At 34.5% G+C, this 23,027-nt stretch overlaps 1 protein-coding gene across 1 annotated transcript in view; it reads left to right on the top strand.

The window, feature by feature from the left end:
• Positions 1-3,269: 3,269 nt before the first annotated feature.
• LOC124540122 overlaps positions 3,270-23,027 on the top strand; it is a 151,000-nt gene continuing 131,242 nt past the window's right edge. Inside the window, exon 1 of the mRNA XM_047117559.1 lies at positions 3,270-3,396. Within this exon, the coding sequence (XP_046973515.1) occupies positions 3,342-3,396 (55 nt within the window). The 5' untranslated portion in view covers positions 3,270-3,341. The remainder of the gene's footprint in view (positions 3,397-23,027) is intronic.

Here is a 23,027-nt window from a genome sequence, read left to right on the forward strand (position 1 = left end):
TCAAAAAGTAAATGTTTTAAAATCTGACTTATCCATTCAAACAAAACACGCTCAATATAGATACAGACTTTAATTGTAGAAAGTTTTGAACAAAAGGGAATGTTATTTCCTAGTATTGTTAACGCGACGGGGAAAGTCCGTTTGTTTGTTCGAGCATACATGTGAAACGACAATTGAAAATGTCGCTGCGGAATCAGGAAAACAATAAGTGAACGCATGTTATAATATATTTAATAAATATAACAAATATAAGGCCGATATGGTGCAGTGGTTATAACACGTTATTCTTGATCGAAGGTCGCGGGTTTGGTATATAGATATTAACCAAAATCTTGAGCATATTCTATCACGGTCGACTAATATGGTGTAAATAAAAATCAAAATAAACTTTATTCAAATGGATTAAAGCACTATTGAATCGTCATTTAACAATTAAATGAAGCACAGGTTCGGAAAGTAGATTCTACTGAGAAGAACCGGCTAGAAACTCAGTAGAACTCTTTATCAACATTTAAAAATATAGTCGTGTTAGTTAATAGTTTGTAGTTTGTTTAGGCTAATCTCTGCAACGGCTAGACCGACTGGGCTTTTACTGGCAGTAAACTAATGTAATAGGCTAAAATAAAACAATAACTTTTTTAAAAGCAAAGTGTATGCTAACACCATTAGATACTCTTTTTCAATATTTAAATAATACAATCATATTAATGTAAGTAAATATGTGGCCAAGTTTAATATGACACTTAAAATATTAAATATATAAACATTGGTTCACATCACATACATTATTCGATCCCAATGTAAGTAGCTTAAGCACTCATGTTATAGAAAATCAGAATAACGACGTTACCACAAATATTTAGCCAAGACAACATAGAAAACTAATGAACTACATCGACTCGGCCAGGGATCGAACCCGGAACCTCGAAGTGGCTTACCCATGAAAACCGAAGGGAGATGAGGCCTTAGAAATTTACAGACTGTTAATGTACGCATGTATATTACCGAATTGTATATTTATGTTAGAATGACAAATGCAAAGATCGCTAACAAAATAATAAAAAAAATTATTAACATTAGTTAGCACGAGATTAATTATAAATAAAAGTTTTAACAAAAAGAAAAATCGACTTCAAACAAAACACTAATTTAAAACAAATAAATATGCACTAAAAAGTTATAAAAATAATTGCGTATTCAACATATTTTTTAGAGTCCTAAGTAAAATGAAATGAAATATACAGACGAATTGATAACCTCCTCCTTTTTGAAGTCGGTTGATAAAACCAAATTAAACATTTAATTCGGGGGCTTTTCCCGAATTAGAAGCTGCAATTATAGCTTATAATTCAACTTCTAGCTACTGGACCGTATGGTCTTTATCATAATCTCGATCGATATGTTTCTCGGTATTTTAAGTAATGTTTCGGAATGCAATTCATAACTTATTATACAAATTCATAACTTATCAATCTTCTTTCTTTTATTTACCTACTAGCGACCGACCCCATATTCGCACGGGTGCAATACTGATACTAAATTCGAGTATACTACAGAATATATTTATTTACGACATCCCATTAGTAACTTCTGAAATTCTTAGTGTTTCTTTATTACATTGTATGTATCATGTATCATATACAAAAACCTACCTCACGAATCACTATTAAAAACCGCATCAAAACCCGTTGTGTAATTTTAAAGATCTAAGCATATTCAGGGACAGACAGCTGTGAGCGACTTTGTTTTATACTATGTAATGATACATAAATAGTTCACTGTGATAATTCACTGGAAAAACGACATGCACGTTTCCCCCACTTTATGAGACTTGTCGGCAGCCTACCTGCCTATTAAAATCGGTGCTGTTCGTCAAGGGATCGCTTGCGTACACTACCGTCAGCACTGTGACACTTCTTTCAAAATGAAAACAATTATTGACTATTGACCTCTGATTATAATACTAAATGAGTAAGTCTGAATGTGAGTCGAGATAGCCCAGTGGTTAGAACGCGTGCATCTTAACCGATGATTGCGGGTTAAAATCCAGGCAAGCACCGCTGATTCATGTGCTTAATTTGTCTTTATAATTCATCTCGTGCTCAGCGGTGAAGGAAAAAATCCTGAGGAAACCTGCATGTGATAAATTTGATATAAATTCTGCCACATGTGTATTCCACCAACCCGCATTAGAACAGCGTGGTGGAATATGTTCCAAACCTTCTTCTCAAAGGGAAAAGAGGCCTTTAGCCCAGCAGTGGGAATTTACAGGTTGTTGTTGTTGTTTGTTGTTGTCGAGTAAGTCTTGTGTGTATAAATTTACTAATAGTCGCCCGCGGCTTCTCTCGTGATTTAGGGTGTTGGTTGTCATGTGTTAGCAAGCAAAGTAGCCTATGTCCTTTCTCGGAGTTCAAGTTTGCTTCATACCAAATTTCATCAAATTCGGTTCAGCGGTTTGATCGTGAAAGAGTGTCAGACAGACAGAGTTACTTTCACATTTATGATATTAATATATATATATAGATTAGTATCTAATGTATATTGAACCGGATTGCTATACATTGTTAGGTGGATAGCACAATCTGTCCTATTCAATTTTAGCAATTACTACAACATAACAATCTAGTATGTCATGATATTGACAGTAGTAGCAGGTGAGACTGCAAAGTACAGCTACTTATATACTAACTAGCTGTACCCTCAACTTTTACGCGTTTTAATTTAACAAAAAATAAAAACATATTGTATCCTGAGTTACTCCCTATTACATCAGTTATCTGCCAGTAAAAGTCCCGTCAAAATCAGTCCAGTCGTTGCAGAGATTAGCTGGAACAAACAGACAGACAGACCGAAAAACATTGTAGAAAATGTTATTTTGGGTATATTTACATCGTATATACGTTCCAATTTTATTATATGCATAGATATTATATACAAAAACCTTAAACGCGCTGCGTCTTAAGCTAACGTTGTATGTATGTTTGCTTTTCTTTCAGAGATTTACAAAATTACGTATTTTGATTTACATACATGACAGAAAAAGGCGACTAATGCTTATTTGGATTCCCAAGCTATGCTATGTCGATTTAAAAAACAATCGACCTATATATTAAATAAACATAATACCTATCCCTTTACGATTAAAAAACAATAAGATATTTGTTCAAGAATAATATACATGTGCCTTTATTTAGAAACAATGTGCCCAGTGTGCATAAACCTTTAGCTAAGGGATGGAGGGGTGGAGTGGGGTGCGACCAGGCCAGATCAGACCGCGTACCGCGCGCGAGGCGACAACACGCCTTCGCAATGTCGATGTAGTGTTCTGTGATACCTCGAAAATGTCTAATTATCATACTCTATTGGCTGTTTTATTTGCGATCAACTTGATCATGGGTGAGTATCAATTATTTTATAATTGAAAATGTAAATAAAGGCTGGCAACACCTGATCGCTTTTAACGCGATTTTGTTTTTCACGTGAATGTATTGACGCTTAGTGAATGATGAATAAGGTTTTATATATTTCGTATTGTTATTTTTTTTATATAAAATGATTGATTGCTTCGATTTTTAATCTGTGGTATCGATTTGATGATTTCAACAGAGTAAATGATTATTTGGATTGTCGAAGGAGATCTTATTTAAAAACCTATTTAACGTTCTGTGAAGAAAATTGTGTTCAATGAAATAAAATAAAACAATAAGTTTAGTCATTTCGTAAATTATAAAAAAAAAAAAACTTTTTTTAGCGTCGTGTAATCGTCTATGCGTTATATTTAGTTATGAAAGATAAATTATGACATACTAAATATATATATAATCCACCATTGTGAGCGCTAAGACCATCGAATAATTGAAATATATAAAAAATATATAATACATAAAAATGACAACTGTCTGTGAACTTTGAAGAATCGGTTTGTAAAGTATAAGACAGCGTCATTTTCGCGGGCGACGACGCGGTAATAGTTACTGGAATATGATATATATATTATATATATGCATATGTGTACTATGTATTCCTTGAAATACGATGAATGAATAATTGAATCTTTGTTTAAGACATGCAGTTAAGAGCAGAAAAGCATTTAATATTGTCTTACAAATTTTTACTAAGAAAGAAAACAGGAGATAAAATACGGAGATTTTTTTTATTTCTATTCTTTTCTTGTCCCCCAAGCTTGAACAATATGTCATATGGGTAGTTTATATACAATGTATATTAAATATCAAGGCAACAATTGTAATAACGATATTCTTTTGTTCTAACGCATCTATACGTATAATAAAATTGGAATGAGTGTTTGTAATATTAAAATAAACGCTACTAAATGCATATGTACATATGTATATAATAAAAAGTGGTTGAATTGTTTGTTCCGGATAATGGAACGACTTGACCGATTTTGACAGGAATTTCACTGGCGGATAGCTGACGTATAAGGAGTAACTTAGGCAACAATAATAACTTATTTGTTAAATTTAAACACGCTCGAAGTCGCAAGCAATTGATTTTTATGTAGTTTTTTTTTTGTATAGAGTGATTCGCGAGGAAGGTTTTTCTATATAGTAAAGAATGGACTATATAGTAAAGAAACAAGAAAAAATCTTTAGTATATTTAGTATAAGCATTACACTCGTGTGAAGCTGAGGCGGGTCGCTGGTGTTATACAAACAGAAGTCATAATTCACAATATTTTATAGATTACTCGCGGTGACTTACACTCTGAGTTTATAATAAGACTTTTCTAAAACAAAATTGAATAATTACATCATAATTATTGAGTTCTTTCTCTTGTTTTGGTATTATTTACAGTTTATATAGATTTACATAGATAATTTTAAAATTTGTTTTCTTTCACCGCAGAGCTTGAGATGAATTATAAACAAAAATTAAGCACATGATAATTCAGTGGTGCTTGCCTGGGTTTGAACACGCAATCATCAGATAAGATGTACTTGCTCTAACTACTGGGCCATCTCGGCTCATCTTAAGAATTTTAATCATCTAATTAATAGTTCAACAATATATCTACCTCTATAAATAATACATAACAGTAGGGTATGGCCTAGTGCTGAGTACATCAGAATCTTAAACCAAGAAGTTGATGCAAATTGGATAAAGAGCACAAAATTTACACATTAGTTTAAAAGTCATCACGTGCTCGGTGATGTAAAACATCGTTAGGAAACCTGCACGTTTTACACGAAAAACTGTCACACGCAACTGAGGAATAACCAACGCCCATTAATTACAAATGACAATTAAACAATTCTAATATAGGTGTGAAACGAATTATTATATGAATACCAAGCTTGAGTGTATAATTTTGTATTTGTTACAAGAATGCTCGCGTGTCTTATAAGTAATCCTGATTTATGTTATCAATTTGTAATGTTGGTGGATTATGATCTAAGCCCCTCAACAGGAGGGCATAACCAGCTGTGGGAAACATACACTAATAGCCCTATGTTACATATAGATGCTAGCATTTTTGCCACTATTCCACGCGGTTAAGATTTATACAGTAACTGTTTTTAATTTGTATCTCTGTTAATATAACTACATAGTATAAAACAAAGTCGCTCTCTCTGTCCCTACAGCCACATGTATGCTTAAATCTTTTTAAACTACGCAACGGATTTTGATGTGGTTTTTTAATAGATAGAGTGATTCGTGGAGAAGGTTTTTATATCTAACACATGGACAATTTAGTTAAGAAACACTGATCATTTTAGAAGTTGAACTGTGATGTCATATCAGCTGTATTTCTAGTTAATATTAGTATCCCATAAAAACATAAATGTAAAATGAGAGCCAAGTTCAGTATTATGAAATATACCTTGGTTGTTCACTGTGACTTCAACGACAAAAGAAGTGAGATGTAAATGGGTGCCAAGTTCCATTGTCCTTACTGAAATTCATTTAATACTACATAAAATAACATTTCACCTTATAACTTAGAATAATGTATTGTAGACTAAGGTCTGACATAGCTAGTTCTTTTCAGCGGTTTGATCGTGAATCAAACCGCTGAACCGAATTTGATGATATGGTAAGAAGCAAATATGAACTACAAAAAGGACATAGGCTACTTTTTTTTCCTAACACATGAATACCAACACTCTGAAAAGCGAGCGAAACCACGGGCTACTAGTTTGTATATATATCTGTTTATGATCCAATCCACTTATCGATATAAACGTACTGATAAGAGTCACCTGATGGTAAGTGGTCACCACTGTGATAGACATAAGCGCACTGAGAAATCATAACCATTCCTTACATCACCAATGTACCACCACCCTTAGGGGCTAAGATGTTATCTCCCTTGTGTAGTTACACTGAGCGGATGGTACCACCAGATGTGTTTACACCTATTACCTTTGACCAACACCTTTTCAAATATTAATCCGCTATATATTTCGAAGTTTCTTTTGAATTAAGTAATCGAGTATAGTACGACACAACTTATCTGTAGCATCGGCAAATTCAATAAAACCGATTACTGACGATTCATACAACCAAAAGAAATAGCTCCCTATCGCGCCATTCGACGCTATCCTTTGCTATGGATTTTCGCGTCAGTTCAACCCGAGAAAGCAAGTGCATATATCGACGTCTCAAATTGACGAATATATTAGGTCATATGATATTACAAGTTATTACGTTTGTGTAAAGATCATATTCACATAAGAAATAGATATTGGTAATTTGAGATAGCGTACTTAATTCAGATGTGATCGGTTTTACGAATTTTGCCGATGCTACATTTAAGTTGTGTCGTACTATATGTTCATCTAAGCATCTTTGAGTGAGTTAATTTGTTAGTTAATTAACTTTTCAGAGGCTTGTAAATTTCTTTGTGAGATAGTTAATAGTCTGTTTAATGTATATTACATACATATGCCAGTGTACAACATAGGTCTTTATAATTTATAGACCAACATATAAATATATAAATGAAAAATCATGTTTTTCCGACTGAGTAATTTTAAAAGGCCTTTCTCTATAATAATTTGTATGTACAGTCAGAGTAAGAAAACCTTCGTCAATTTTCAAATTGATTCCTTTATCAATTCGTAAACTCTTAGTACCTTTTGTATCTAAACACCAAATCATTGCGACGCAATATGTCATTCTCGATCGGTAAAGCAGATTATCGCTCATACTGAGCACACGAAAATAGATCTTAAGGTGGCAAACCTTTTTTTACCGTAACTGTGAATATAAATCTCCATCTTGAATCAGTCTGCTTATTAATAAACTGTTATTAATTATCGACATACCTCTAATCAAATATAATATATTAATTATGTATATCACTACCGTCAAAAGTAACAATAATATAAGTAAATATAATGTTGGAAGAAAGATAAAAATAACAATACTAATAAAAAGAAAGAGGGTATATAATAGAGGGTATATTTCACGATCTCCGTTTTCGAGTATTATGTACACTGGTACATAAGATGGTTCTCATGGGTACGCCGCTCCGAGGTCCCGGGTCCGATTCCCGGCCTAGTCGATGTATAAAAAGTTTATTATTTTTCTATGTTATATTGGGTCTAGTCTTGGCATATGGACAGATAATAGTTATTCAAGCGATGTTTAAAGACGGGCAAGGATTTCGATTGCCGAATATCATTGGGTAGTGCATTCCAAAGTTTGACGGTTTTCGTAGTAAAAGAGTTACTTTATTGTCAATTATTATATACAAAAACCTTCATCACAAATCTCTTCATTTAAAAAAAAAATCGCATCAAAATCCGTTGCGTCGTTTTAAAGATCTAAGCATACATAGGGACGGCGCGGCGGTAAGCGACTTCATTTTATATTATGTAATGATATTGATAAATTAAAAAAAAATATTGTAAGTAGTCACATTTTGTTTATTTTTTTTTATGAAAAAAATATCACATTACAAACTTCTAAAATTATCGTTTTACCTTTACTACATTTTCAATGTATTATATACAAAAACCTTCCTCTCGAATCACTCTATCTGTTAATAAAACCGCATCAAAATCCGTTGCGTAGTTTTAAAGATACAAAGTGATATAGGTACAGAGAAAGCGACTTTGTTTTATACTATGTAGAGACATACAAGTTACCAAACGTATATATTTAAAGTAAATCCGTTTCTGATAGTTATTAGTTAACATTTCATAATGAAGCGTGTCTCGGAAAGCAGGCGCAGTGTAAACATTTCCCGAGTCGGCCATTAAACCGAACGGGAAATTGTCATGCGCACGCGCACGTAACGCGTATGACTTTTTATTTATACGACAAACGATTGTGTATTTACATACACCGCGTGTTGTGTTAATGCTTGTAATTAAAAAGAAATGTCTTAGTACGTATTTATTTACGTTGGAAGGAATTACATGAATACAGTATTTGGATAAGTTATTATGTTTATGAAAGTAGATTAACAAATTGGGGAGCGTTCAAGTATTACGTAACGCGGTTTTTGAGGATTTTTGAGCCTTCTCGGAGAATCGAGATGGCCAAGTTAGCACGCGTGCATCTTAACCGATGATTGCGGGTTCAAACCCAGGCAAGCACCGCTGTTTCATGTGCCTAATTTGTCTTTATAATTCATCTCGTGCTCAGCGGTGAAGGAAAACATCGTGAGGAAACCTGCATGTGACAAATTTCATAGAAATTTTGCCTCATGTGTATTCCACTAACCCGCACTGGAAGTTGGAGCAGCGTGGTGGAATATGTTCCAAACCTTCTCCTCAAAGGGAGAGGAGGCCTTTAGCCCAGCAGTGGGAATTTACAGGCTGTTGTTGTTGTTGAGCCTTCTCCTCTTGTAATGTTTTCGTGTAACTTCTTTCAAGTAGGTCCAATAGCTCTTAGGTTCGTATAAGGTTGCCAGGCGTCCGGATAAAGGCGGACATAGTAAGGGTATTTGTTCAGCTAAAATAAACGGTGTCTTCTTAAAATTGTGATGATAATTTGTTGAGCTGTTCTTGCTATAGGAAGCCCTTTCTAGTCCAAAAAAGTAGTTATTTTCTTTGTATTTAATATAATACTTTTCTACATGAAAAGTACTAGTACTTTTATTCTATTCTTGCGAAGTCGGTATGATTGTAGATTAAAAAAACTGGCCAAAGACGTGTAGGACTCGAATACGAAGGGTTCTGTACGATTTTTAAGAAAAAAAGTGGCAAAACAAATCATGTCTGTTATATGAGAGCGTCTTTAAATATTTTATTTTATTTTATATTTTTAGTATTTATTGTTAGATCGACCAAAGGAATACATATAAAAGTTCAAAGTGTCTAACTACTGGGCTCATGAGATGTCTAATGATAGACGAAAGGACGGGATGAAAATGCTTAGTAGTAATATAAACTAAAAGACAACCATATTTTTTGTGAAACGGCATACTATTTCGGAATGTATAAAGTTACATACAAATACATTCGTTCAGAACAAATGAATGAAATGAATGAAGAACTCTTATTCATTACAGATTATATTTATAATAAATTTAAATATATAAAATTATTTTTATAATTATTATATATAATTATAATTATTATATCTATAAAAGATGGCGTTACTAGATTCATTTCATGTATGATAATGATAAATTTTAATACTTAGTAATATGGTCCGTTTTACCTCTAGAGTACCAGATGAAAACACATATTACACATAAATTCAAATCAAATAAATTTTGATGTAACTGTCTCGTTTAATGTTAATATTATTCTATTTTTATTATTTATAATTTCTATTTTTATCACAAAAAAGAAAATTACAAATAATGTATCATTACAATGAGTCAAAAGAGATCAACTTCAAGGATAAAGTACTTGCCTGAGATTTCTCGAAGATATGTATTTTAATACTAATAATCTAAATATGATACATCTCTTGCTTCACCATCAAACAGGAATAGTTAGTAGAAGTAGGTCTGGTTTAAAGAGAGCCGGTGTAAAAAGCTAATGTTGGTGCCACATTGGCCATATAAGGTCATCATCCTCCTGCCTTTGTCCCAATTTTTTATTTATACCTTTAACATTTATTATTTTTATTAGATAGTGATAATAAATAGTTGAAGGTTAAAATAGCGCAGAACTTCGTCACAAATGTAATTGTACGCGAGTGAAGCCACGGGTTCGACTAGTATGACGACCATAATTTAGCGTTTGCAGCGCTGCAATGAGACGCAACAAATTGGTCAACCGCACTGTTCGATGTTGAGGTTGAAAATGAAATCCTGGTTTTCATTTGTTGTCGGGAAATATTTATAAACTGAAAATAAAAAACACGACTGCCTTCACTAAATAATAGAATGAATATTTCAGGCCAGTGTTGTCCGGGATGATCCAGGATTCTAACGATAAGTCCACATCTGGTCAGGTTTTTAAAAGATATGTTGGAGCAAAAAAGATATATATGAACTCTGAAAATGTAACACTTCTCTTTAGGCAGTAGTGTAGTGTCACCGTCAGATTACAAACATCGTTAGATAACAATCTATTTCGTCAGATTGTAAACTGTCGAAATATTGTGAACAGTGAAATATGATTGCAATTTAAAGCATTATTTTTCGCTATATTTTAATCTGTACTGTATCGTGTTTCGTGAGCTGAGATGTCCTGAATTGCGGGTTCAAGCCCAGGCAAGCGCCACATTATATATGTGCTTAATTTGTGTTTATAATTCATCTCGTGCTCGGCGGTGAAGGGTAACATCGTTAGGAAATTTGCATGTGTCTATTTTCATTGAAATTCTGTCACATGTGCATTCCACTAACCCGCATTGGAACAGTGTGGTGGAATATGTTCCAAGCCCTTAAAGAAAGAGGAGGCCTTATTCCAGTAGTGGGAATTTACAGGTTGTTACTTTACTGTATGCAGTAAAATGTGTCCAGTATTTAAAAGTACATACCAATGCTCCAGCGCTGGATGTATTCTAGGGACACATAATTTGTTTTTGAACATTTTCGAAGTATGTATACTAATATGGAGTCAATAAATTTTCTGTTATGAATGAATTTCATTATTCCAAAAATGTGTATCGCAAATGTATCCATCTTTATGTAAAACGTTTTTCAGATTTGAGGACAAATTATGGTGTTCGTTTAAACGGCGTCGAATACTATCAAATTTCAATAGATTACTAACGTTTCACACCTATTCAATTGAACGATGCCTTTAATATTTGTTGCACGTCGTACATAGTTCAATAAAAAACAATTCATTCGAATGCCCTTACGAGCACCATTCAACGGTGCTCTACGAATCTTTTCCGTTTTGTAAAGCTACGATCCGTTCGGAATCCAGATTGCAACATATTCGATAGACTCTTTCAAACTCAACTCAATGCAATGCTTTCAAATATACTAAGGATATATAATAAATAAATAAATATGAGACAACATCACATACATTACTCTGATCCCAATGTAAGCAGCTGAAGCACTTGTGTTATGGAAATCAGAAGTAACGACGGTACCACAAACACTCAGACCCAAGACAACATAGAAAACTTATGGTAATCTACATCGACTCGGCCGGGAATCGAACCCGGGACCTCAGAGTGACGTACCCATGAAAACCGGTGTACACACCACTCGACCACGGAGGTCGTCAGCATATATATTTGTTATATCTACAGTTCAGGCATATGTCTGACCTGATGGTAAGTGGTAGTGGAGTCCAAAGGCAAAAGTGGTCAGTACAATTAGGAAGAAGGAACTGCACCATGCCGGCCAGAAAGATATATTTTCAAACCTTGATTGAAGGATATATTTTACCGCTAAACAACAGTACGCAGTATTGTTGTGTTCCGGTTTGAAAGGTGAATGAGCTAGTGTGACTACAGGCACAAGTGACATAGCATCTTAGTTCCCAAGGTTGTTGGCGCATTGACGATGTAAGGAATAGTTAATATTTCTTACAGCGTTATTGTCTATGGGTGATGGTGACTATTTACCATTAGGTGGCCCATATGCTCGTCCGCCAACCTATACCATAAAAAAGACCTATGTTGTACACTGGCATACATATGTATGTATATAATATACATTATGCAAACTATTAACTAACATAGAAATTTCCAAGCTTCTGAAAGGTTAATTAACTAACTCAAAGATGCTTAGAAGAACATATAGTACAACACAACTTGGATGTAGCATCGGCAAAATTCGTAAAACCGATCACATCCGAATTAAGTACGCTATCCCAAATTATCAATATTCATTTCTTATGTCAGTATGATCTTTACACAAACGTAATAATAAAATATTCTAGAAGCTAGGACGATAGTTAGTAGAATAATATTTTGACGACTAAAACTACAGCGACAACTAAAAGTTTAATTAAGCCTGTAAGTCTGGTCGGTTCGCCAGATTATAATATAACAAATCGATTAATAACTTTGCTAAACTGTAATTCAAAACTGAGAACAATCTCTGATTATAATTAAACAAAACTACTGAAATCAACGAAAAGCCATTAAAACTAACTGAAACTGATTAAACTCACTAATCTGCAAGACCCTTGTATCATATGACGATTCCACAGAACAGGGACGCTTCGAAAATGCCATCGTATCTTTGCGTTTCGTATATTCAAGTTTATTTTAAAAAAATGGGATCTTTCTGCTAGTCCATCTCGGGCGGTACGACCCGTTCATCAGATATTCTATCGCCAAATGACAGTACTTAGTATTGATGTTTTTCAGTTTGAAAGGTGAGTGAGCTAGTGTAACTACCGACATAGGGGATATAACATTTAAGTTGCCAAAAGCAAGTAGAGCCTTCTCATAACTTTAAGGCCATCCTTGCAAGTCCCGCAGTGTTGCAGATGTCCATGCGTGGGGCTAGTTACTTTCCACTGGGCAGTATGAGTACCTGATAGTATGTTCTTTTTTCGGGTGACGCTTATTGTCCTATCGGTAGTATTAATTTTGCCCAGTTTCTGGTTCAGCTAGTAACTAATAAAATGCGCCCTACACGTTAAATTTTTATAATCGTACATAAGTATGAGTTACGTTCGTTCTTATAGGATGTCTTAGTGTGCGTGTGACAATCCAAACTACTAAAAATGTATATAAGATAATGTATGTTAATCTTATTAAAACGCCGGCTATGAACGCGAAGAGTGCAGTCTATTTCAACAAATACCACTTCTATCTTAGTTTCAGTTCTCAGTACTTCCGACCCTGTAACCCTTGTAAAGTTGGTAATAATTTAAATGCCTAACATCCAAAGGGTTCAGGGCATTACAAATTTGAACATTTAAATATTAGCAGGTGTAACATATTATGTTTCAATATACGAACTACTAATAAATGGGATTGAAATTATATTTCAGAACTCACATTCACTTAATATAAATAAGTGAAAGGGAGTTCTTAAGCCGAGATGGCCCAGTGGTTAGAACGCGTGCATCTTAACTGATGATTGCGGGTTCAAACCCAGGAAGCACCGTTGATTCATGTGCTTAATTTGTCTTTAAAACTCATGTCGTGCTCAGCGGTGAAGGAAAACATCGTGAGGAAACCTGCATGAGACAAATTTCATAGACATTCTGCCACATGATTATAGTTTCATGTGCTTAATTTGTCTTTATAATTCATCTCGTGCTCAGCGGTGAAGGAAAAAATCGTGAGGAAACCTGCACGTGACAAATTTCATACAAATTCTACCACATGGGTATTCCGACCGCATTGGAACAGCGTGGTGGAATATGTTCTAAACCTTCTCCTCAAAGGGAGAGGAGCCCTTTAGCCCAGCAAGTGGGAATTTACAGGCTGTTGTTGTGAGGTAGTAGATATCCGCTAAAAACGGATATTACAAAACATAGCCCTTAGGGAGGAGGAGGATGTTGAACATTATTTGCAGATAAAGCCGCGGATTCAGCTAGTATAAATATAAAATTGAAATTAAATTTTAGCCCGGTGTCAATTTTGACAAATGACGTAACATACGTGAATTACTTACATGTTCCTGAAAAAACATAAATGTAATACATTTATTAACGTGTGTGCCAGTACTTCGCAACATATAAAACCTCATTCTAGATTAATTGCTAGCAGCATTTTAATGCTTCGTCGGAGCGTTTTTGCTTTGCCAACTTGATAACTATTTACCTAATTAGAATTTAGACGTACTTTTCATTGAGTCGTAATTTTATTGCAGAATGTGTCTTTTGTTAATAATAATCGTGACTTTGGTAATTAAAATATTACGCCATTTTTTGGCTCTTTGATTTGGCTTTTTTGTAAACTACCCATGACGAAGGTAATTAGCCGTAAGTTTGATGAATAACACTACGAGAGTACAGCTGGTTTCTTTAGCCGTTTCTTCTCAGGTCAGGGTATTTTCTTTTCTTCCTTTTCCTAGGTTGTCATGGTGGATTGACGTATCATATGAGTGGAATGGGTTTCGCAGGTTTTCTAGTGGGTATTCCAGCATAATGCAGCGGATAATCTTGGATACCCTACCTTACTACATGTGGGAAATATAAAAGAAACGATTGTCTTTTTAGAAACGGCGGTAGTTTTCAATATTATTTTTCTTTTGAAAGAATAGTTGCAATGTCATGTTACATGTTGTAAACATTGTTGCTGCAATAAATATTAATATTTCCTTCCACCGCCAAAGGGCCACCAACCTTGGGTACTAAAATATTATGTACTTTATGGCTGTAGTTACTGTCTCACATTTCAAACCGGAACACAAAAACATTAAACAGTTTGTTAGAATGATGAGCGGGTGGTACCTACCCAGTCGGGTTAGGAAGGGACGAAGCCTTACCAAACAGACATCCAAACTTTTTATTACCCCGATCTTTGAATCCAGGACTGCACTGCCTCAACAACAACAACAAAAACAATAGCCTGTAAATTCCCACTGCTGGGCTAAAGGCCTCCTCTCCCTTTGAGGAGAAGGCTTGGAACATATTCCACCACGCTGTTCCAATGCGGCTTGGTGGAATACATATGTGGCAAAATTTCTATGAAATTTGTCACATGTGGTTTCCTCACGAGGTTTTCCTTCACCGCTGAGCACGAGATGAATTATAAAGACAAATTAAACACATGAATCAGCGGTGCTTGCCTGGGTTTGAACCCGCAATCATCGCATGCACGCGTTCTAACCACTGGGCCATCTTGACTCTGCACTGCCTCTGCTACCTCAAATGCAAGTCATTGAATGAATGGATAATAATATTCAATTGAATGTACATCAAATCCACCTCAGTAATTAAATTCTGGTCTAAAATCGATATAACGCACGCATTAGAACTACATCTGGGGTGGAAAATCAATAGTGTATGCGGTAAATCTTATGTTGATTGGATTTTAATTGGATAAAACTTTTTCTTTACTTTTAGCTTGTCATTATTACTGAAAAAATATTATTGATATTAAGATTTTAACTATACACAAATATGAATTAAAAGTGTGTTAAGAAAATTAACTTAATTTTTAAGAAATTGTACTGTTCTATAAATAAAGGTGGGGTGAAATTACAATAGATTAAAATGTTTTTTTTTTTATATTTCATTTCGTGCTCTAGTTTCATACAAATTCTGCCACATATGTATTCAACCAAACCGCATTGGAACAGCATGGTGGAATGTGTTCCAAATGCTTCTTCTTCTTCCCCTCAAAAGGAGAGGAGGTTTTAGCCCAGCAGTGGGAAATATAAAGGTGTTGTTGTTGTAAAATGATACAATAAAGCATTTTTATCGTCTATATTCAAACTCTAACAATGTTTCTGAAAACAGCCAGAACAAAGAGCATGATACTTGCATTAACCTTTTAGAACCAACCAGAATTACAAAGAAGTATCTACAACTACAACTCTTAAACAAAGCCTGCCCGTGCCGGCTCGCGATATCACCGCTAAATGTGACGTCATTTCCATCATGGACGAAGAGATTTGGCAACTCTTATCTTTGTTGGAACTTTATAAATGGAATTATCTAACGGAATACATGTTTTCCTCTTGAAATAACTAACCTGGGTTCCTTCAGACGAGGTGTGAAGGAGCATTGTGCGGGCCGGGCGAGGTTAGATTTAGCAGTTCCATTCTTTCTGACTGATCCATGATCCCACCATTTACCACAAGCTGGCTTGGAGTCATATCTATCGAGACAATAAGATAAAAACAATTAAAATACTTAGTAAATATTTACTAAATTTCACGCAATTAATACAAAGTATTTAATTAAATACAAGCGCAACATACAAAAGCAGAACGAAAGATATCGTCATTTTTTATTTCTTTTAACAAACGAACTCGACAAAAAATCATACATATATGTATAAAGGTGTTACCTTTCTGGTGGTGTGGGTGTAAAGAAACAATATTTGGTTATAAAATTTTTAATGCACAGTAACATAGTATTATAAACAACCAATTACTTAATTTACTAGTTACTTATGTTACTTCTTATAATTACTATTATATAAAAATTATGCCAGCTAGACTCAGCGTGGGTCACTTGGGATAAAAGGCAAGCTTGAAAATTCAATGTAATTCAATGCAATTCAATATAAGGTTGAAAATTAGGCGCCACTGACGATTAAATTAGTTGTTGTGGTTTGAAAGGATACACCGTTCGCCAGACCGGTGTAAACAAAATTTATGATATAATTAAAAGGGGGTACATCACCAAAGTTTCCAGCTACACGTGGATACCGACAACAGCTTAGGGAACAGGCCTGCCGTCCTTGGAGTGGCACCAGCCGCTATCTGGGCACACTCAACCAGGAACCTGGAGCTGTTCACTCTTAACATTTCCATTCAAGAAGTCCACGTGGTGGGTAAATCCGATTAAAAAAAAAAAAAACCTCCTGTAATACGAAATATACAGGTTCAATAAGTTAAGCAAATAAGCAAATGATAAATACCTTTAACGAGAGATGCAAGCACGAATTTACCTTCTGGAGGTTCAAAGTCCTGCTTACTCAAATTGACGATCTCAACTCCGGAGAACCATTTCAAAGGGTCACTGGAAACCACAATTTACACATGACTACGACTTTTCGAATTGCAAACCAATGCATTTAATCAAAAACAAGAATTAAAGACTTACAATTTCTTACGAGTCGGTAAACATGATATAAAGTTCTGTCAAACTTCAAAACTTCATTGTTAATATAAATTCTGAAAAGATAACTGCTATTAAAGCACTGAATACTAAACAACCACAATTTAAGAAACTCAATTATTAAGACAACTCACCGATATATTCAGTATATCGAATTAGATGTTTGGATTCGGTGTGAAGCCGATAGTTCCAAAATTCAAAAAGAACGAAATCGAAAGTTCACGAACCTTTGAAAGGTTAACGAGTGTGACCAGTATCACTACCAAAATACCCTTAATGAAAAAGGAATTATATCCATAATTAAATCAAGGAAATAATTATGGAATAATTATTAAAATTAAGGAAAGTCAAAAATGAGGCAAAGTAAATTTATCATAACTAGACTCCGACACCTACATCGAAGAACTAACCTTTAAACTGGAAGACAACTATTAAATTAATCTGAAACGATGTGAAATGACCTCTAATCAAATTCAACAAACGAATTAGATGATTAAAATCTTATTTTAATAATTGTTTTAAGGCACCTTTAAAATAAATGTAATTTATTTTATTAATTAAAATTTTAGAAAATGCCAAGTTGAAGCGTTATGCTAGCAACACCGACATAAATTAAGTGGGAAATGGGTCAATGGCACGGAATTTAGCGAATTGACACTTTTTTGACGTTTTATATAATTATAAAAAAAAGTTAAAATTATGAAAATAATTTTTAATGTAACAAAGGATAATAAAGTATGAAGGTAGTATTTGTTAATTTTTATGCAGGATGAGCAATAATTGAATCATATTTGACTTTGTAATTTATATATCGGAAAAGGTTTATTTATATCATTGTAGAAGTAAAGTAAAGTATCAGCCTGTAAATTTCCTAGTGCTGGGATAAGGCCTCCTCTTCCAATAAGTAGTGGACTTGGAACATATTCCACCACGATGTTCCAATGCGGGTTGGAATGCACATGTGGCAGAATTTCAATGAAATTAGACACATGCAGGTATCCTCACGATGTTTTCCTTCACCGCTGAGCACAATATGAATTATAAACACAAATTAAGCACATATATATAGTGGTGCTTGCCTGGGTTTGAACCCGCGATCATCGGTTAAGATGCACTCGTTCTAACCACTGGGCCATCTCAGTAGAAACAATTCAAGTGATTGTATGAGAAATTTGATTTTAAAACTAGTGTTTCTCGGGGACTTTTGTTTCTAAGGGAGGAATGTTTTACAAACGATTTGTCTAAACGATATATAAAAGTAGTGTTAAATCCAATGCAGGGTAATTAAAGGTGAACATTTTCTTGAGAACAACAGAGGAGTTTGATAAATGTAATTGAGTTTTTTTTTGAAGTAATATGATTGATTAAATTGATCTTAAACGTATATTTTTTAATTTTTAATCACTTATAATATATTATACTTATAATTGTAATGAAAAAGTAATACAGTTACTTTACTTTATTCAACTTAATTGTTTAAGCATATTTTAAGTAACACATTAAATTATTCAAATTAACTTGTTATAAAGTTAAATAAAAAAAATGTAAAATGTATTCGTTCGATCAATTACCACTGACTATAATATATAAAAGGCATCGCATAATATTACCGGGCATTTAATTTGCCGGATAATCAAAATGATAAAGTGGTTCGCTCCGAAGAGTTATCCGGTTATAAATCATCCTTTATAACCGGGTGAGCGAGATTTTCAGATAATATATGACATAGTATATATTCTATATTATATAATGATAATCTGACGCGTTCGAATTATATTGACTGTAGTAAAACCATTTGGGACACCAAAGCTTTCATTTTGTGGACTTCATTCAAGCTATTTTGGGTAAATAATTTTATCTCATATTCAACCAAGCAGGTCCGTTTTGAAAGGTAAGGAAAAGTAACTACAGGTATAAGGGAAAGTTTTGATATATGTACCGTGTATACATATATATTTTAGTATTTTTTTATGCTATAGGTTGGCGGACGAGCATATGGGCCACCTGATGGTAATGGTCACCCATAGACAATGAAGCTGTAGGAAATATTAATCAACCTTGGGAACTAAGATGTTTTGTCCCTTGTGCCTGTAGTTACACAGGCTCACTCACCCTTAAAGCTGGAACACAACAATAGTGAGTACTGTTATTTGGCGGTATACTAAATGATGAGTGGGTGGTACCTACTCAGACGGGCTTGCACAAAACCCTACCACCAACTAAATTACAAGTAATTTAGTTGTATACTAGTATTACAAAAAAATACAAATTATATTATGTTGTTGGACATTTCTTAAGTTTAGAGTGGAGATGACAGTTGCTACATAAGCAACTGAATACTAGCGCCTCGCCGAACATACCACCCGCATTCCACCGATTTCGTTCTGAGCCGAGGTGCGATCTCACAGGAGACACCCTCAGGATGAACTTTAAATCCGAGCTCAGCGCTCAACCTCAGGGCATTAGTACTCACGCCAGAAAGACCGGTGACGCTGTAAAGGCCAGTAGGGCCCACAGCAATACTTCACACAGTTAAAAAAAGGGCCTTATTCGGTTTGCAACCGTCGGGCGAGATAGACGTGTGTCGTAATTTAAGTTTTGTCATATATTTATAAATTGTTATTTGCTTTCATTTCGTATCATTTAATTCCAAAAAGTATATTTTAGATTGTAATTATAAATTTGTAACCGTTTTTGATTTCTACTAATATGTATAAAAGATAACAATTTAAAACTCATGTTAAATAAAATATGGATGAATACGGCTTGTTATTTTTAACAGCATTATATTAATGAATAAATTTAGCCTTAATACTCGTTGATTTTCATACATGGTACATACTTTAAATTTAACATTATATTTATTAAACATTATTTTATTGAGAGTTGAGATGGCCTAGTGGTTAGAACGCGTGCATCTTAACCGATGATTGCGGGTTCAAACCCAGGCAAGCACCACTATACATATGTATATGTGCTTAATTTGTGTTTATAATTCATCTCGTGCTCGGCGGTGGAGGAAAACATCGTGAGGAAACCTGCATGTGTCTAATTTCATTGAAATTCTGCCACATGTGCATTCCACCAACCCGCATTATAGCGTGGTGGAATATGTTCCGAACCCCCTCCTTAATGGAAGAAGAGGCCTTATCCCAGCAGTGGGAAATTTACAGGCTTTTACTTTACTACTACTTTATTTATATTTATTTTCTGAATTACTAAAATTAGTTATTACTTAGTTTATTATCGGATTCACTAGAATTTTTCTTCCAAACAATTCATATCTTTATATTAAAAAAATTGTAAAATGGCAATTTTACATTTCTGTCTGTATACAGGGCCAGATTGTCTATTAGGCAGTGTAGGCCTAGCCCGGATCGGCTAACGGCTTCTAGGCTAGCCAAAAATTGAAAATTTTAATGTTTAAACAAAAAAAAAATCCAATCGAAATAGGATGCTGCCATATATTCGCAGTTAAAAAACCATAATTATAGTGAAAATAATTCCGTTGTAACAGAAAAACATATTTAAGGAATAAGGAGTTATTATTACGTCATAGCCAAGGGTGATATGATTAATAGTGTCTGAAAATAAATTGCTGTTAATTACTGAAAGAGAAATGGTAATTTTTACGTCGAAAAAAAAAGTTTATTAATGAATTTTATATAGTACGACACAACTTAGATATAGCATCGGCAATATTCGTAAAACAGATAACTTCCGAATTGAGTACGCTTTCCCAAATTATCAATATTTATTTCTCATGTGAATATGATCTTTACACAAACGTAAAAACTTCTAACATCATATGACCTGATATATTCGACAATTTGACAAGACTATTTACATGTATTTGCTTTCTCAGGTTGAATTGACGCGAAAATCTATAGCGACAAATAGCGTCGAATGGCGCGATAAGGGCAGCTTCTTCTATTGGTCGTGTAAATCGGTTTTATTGAATTTGCTGATGCTACATCTGAGTTTTGTCGTACTATAAACTCGCAACATTTTCAGTTGCACACAAAACCACGAAAACCTTTACGTGACGTGCGCCATGCAAAATACGATGACTCGACATAAACAATGGAACAACGACGAAAAATTCCGACGAAACGACGAACACACGTCACACAATGAATACGAAGAGTTACGTGAACAATTTCCATCACAAATAAAAGAGGGTTCATGGTTCAGTGATTAGAAAACGTGTAACTTTAGCGGTGATCGCGGGTTCATTTGCAAGCACGAGTGAGTTAATTTCTCATAAGTGAAAATTGGAGTGTGGATTTTCACCAGTCCATAGGCTATTTACAGTGAAACTTGGTTAAGTTGTATTGAATTACCTCTGTTAGTGGAACGAATCAAACCTCTTTAACTGTAATTCGTTATTTTGTTTTTATTTATCACCAAAGATATATCTATTGGTAACGTAACGGCATTGGTAACGTGGTGGTATCAGCTCCAAACAGTGGCGGATTTACCAATAGGCTACCTAATACCCATTACCAATAGGGCGGCAGATTTAGAGGAGCGGCAAATTTAACCCAAATTTGTTATTATTTTACAGAAATTAAAAAAAACTTATAGTTATATGTACACGCATTACGTCCGTAATCCTATACGGATTACTCGTCACTACATAGCGGGTTGGAAAAATAATCTAGTGACTGAGGGAAATATCACCTAGTTTATAATCGTACTAATAACGGGTAAAAACCGATGTAATGAGGACGACAGAACACAAATCATAAATGTTGCAAAAAAAAGTAGGGGCGGCAAAAATTGAATAGCCTACTAGCCTGCTAGCGGTAGATTTGTAAATCCGCCACTGGCTCTAAACCATCTCTTCAAAACTTAAAGTTCCGGCTGTTGGATAAATACTTAATTAATAATGCCGAATATATATATAATAAATCTGTATGTATCTGTGACACTGCTGGACACAGTTAGTGCTCCACAGACCCAATCATTCCAGTATTTTCGCAGTCGTTTTCATTTTCAACGCGATTTTGATTGGAGGCGTGTTTGACAATTAGCCAGTAGTTATAGCTGAGGGTAGTCGACTGCGTGTAAACGGAGTGATTGATAGGATTGGACTGGATCCAAAAGCAAGGTACGCCAGCTCGTTAATCATTGAAGATTTACAGTGCAATTACATTACAAGCAGTTTTAAATTACAAAATGAATTTATATTCAGGACCTCTTGATTACCCAGACCAGTTACTTTTTGGGTAATGATATTCGGAGCTAAGATCGGTTTCCAACCCAGAGAGATCAGGAAGAGGAATCGTGGATGCTAAAGTCATTGCAAATCTGGTTTGTGTTAATAGATCAACTTTGTGAATTTCTTACAGTATCTTCTTGCTGGAGGCTTCTCTCTGAATTCATATATTGACATTCCCAAGCGACGAACGACGACCTCCGTGGTCGTGTGTATATCGGTTTTAACGGGTACGCCATCGGCTGAGTCGATGTAAAAAATTCATTAGTTTTCTATGTTGTCTTGGGTCTGGGTGTTTGTGGTACCGTCGTTACTTCTGATTTTCCATAACACAAGTGCTTTAACTACTTACATTGGGATCAGAGTGATGTATGTGATGTGTAAAAAAAAATAGCAAGCTCATCTTAGTCAGTATGTGGTATAACTCCACTTATTACTACTATATACTACGAGTAGTAGTGTCTCTTATCTTCTCGTTTTGAGGTTGAGGTTTGGAGTATAAACAAAGCTTCGATATCCGGCTTAGAGGCACACGTTCTAACCACTGAACCATCACGGCTCTTTGTCTGTTTGCATATATACCTATAGTCTGTTCAATCCTTGGGAAAAATTTTAGACAAATTTTTGGCTATATGGAATAATCTATGATATTCATTATGGGTTCCCATAATGGCGTTTCGAATGTCGACGAAGTTGATATAAGAACTAGAAGC

The sequence above is a fragment of the Vanessa cardui genome, chromosome 24 (genome assembly GCF_905220365.1).
Source record: "Vanessa cardui chromosome 24, ilVanCard2.1, whole genome shotgun sequence".
Classification (NCBI taxonomy): domain Eukaryota; kingdom Metazoa; phylum Arthropoda; class Insecta; order Lepidoptera; family Nymphalidae; genus Vanessa; species Vanessa cardui.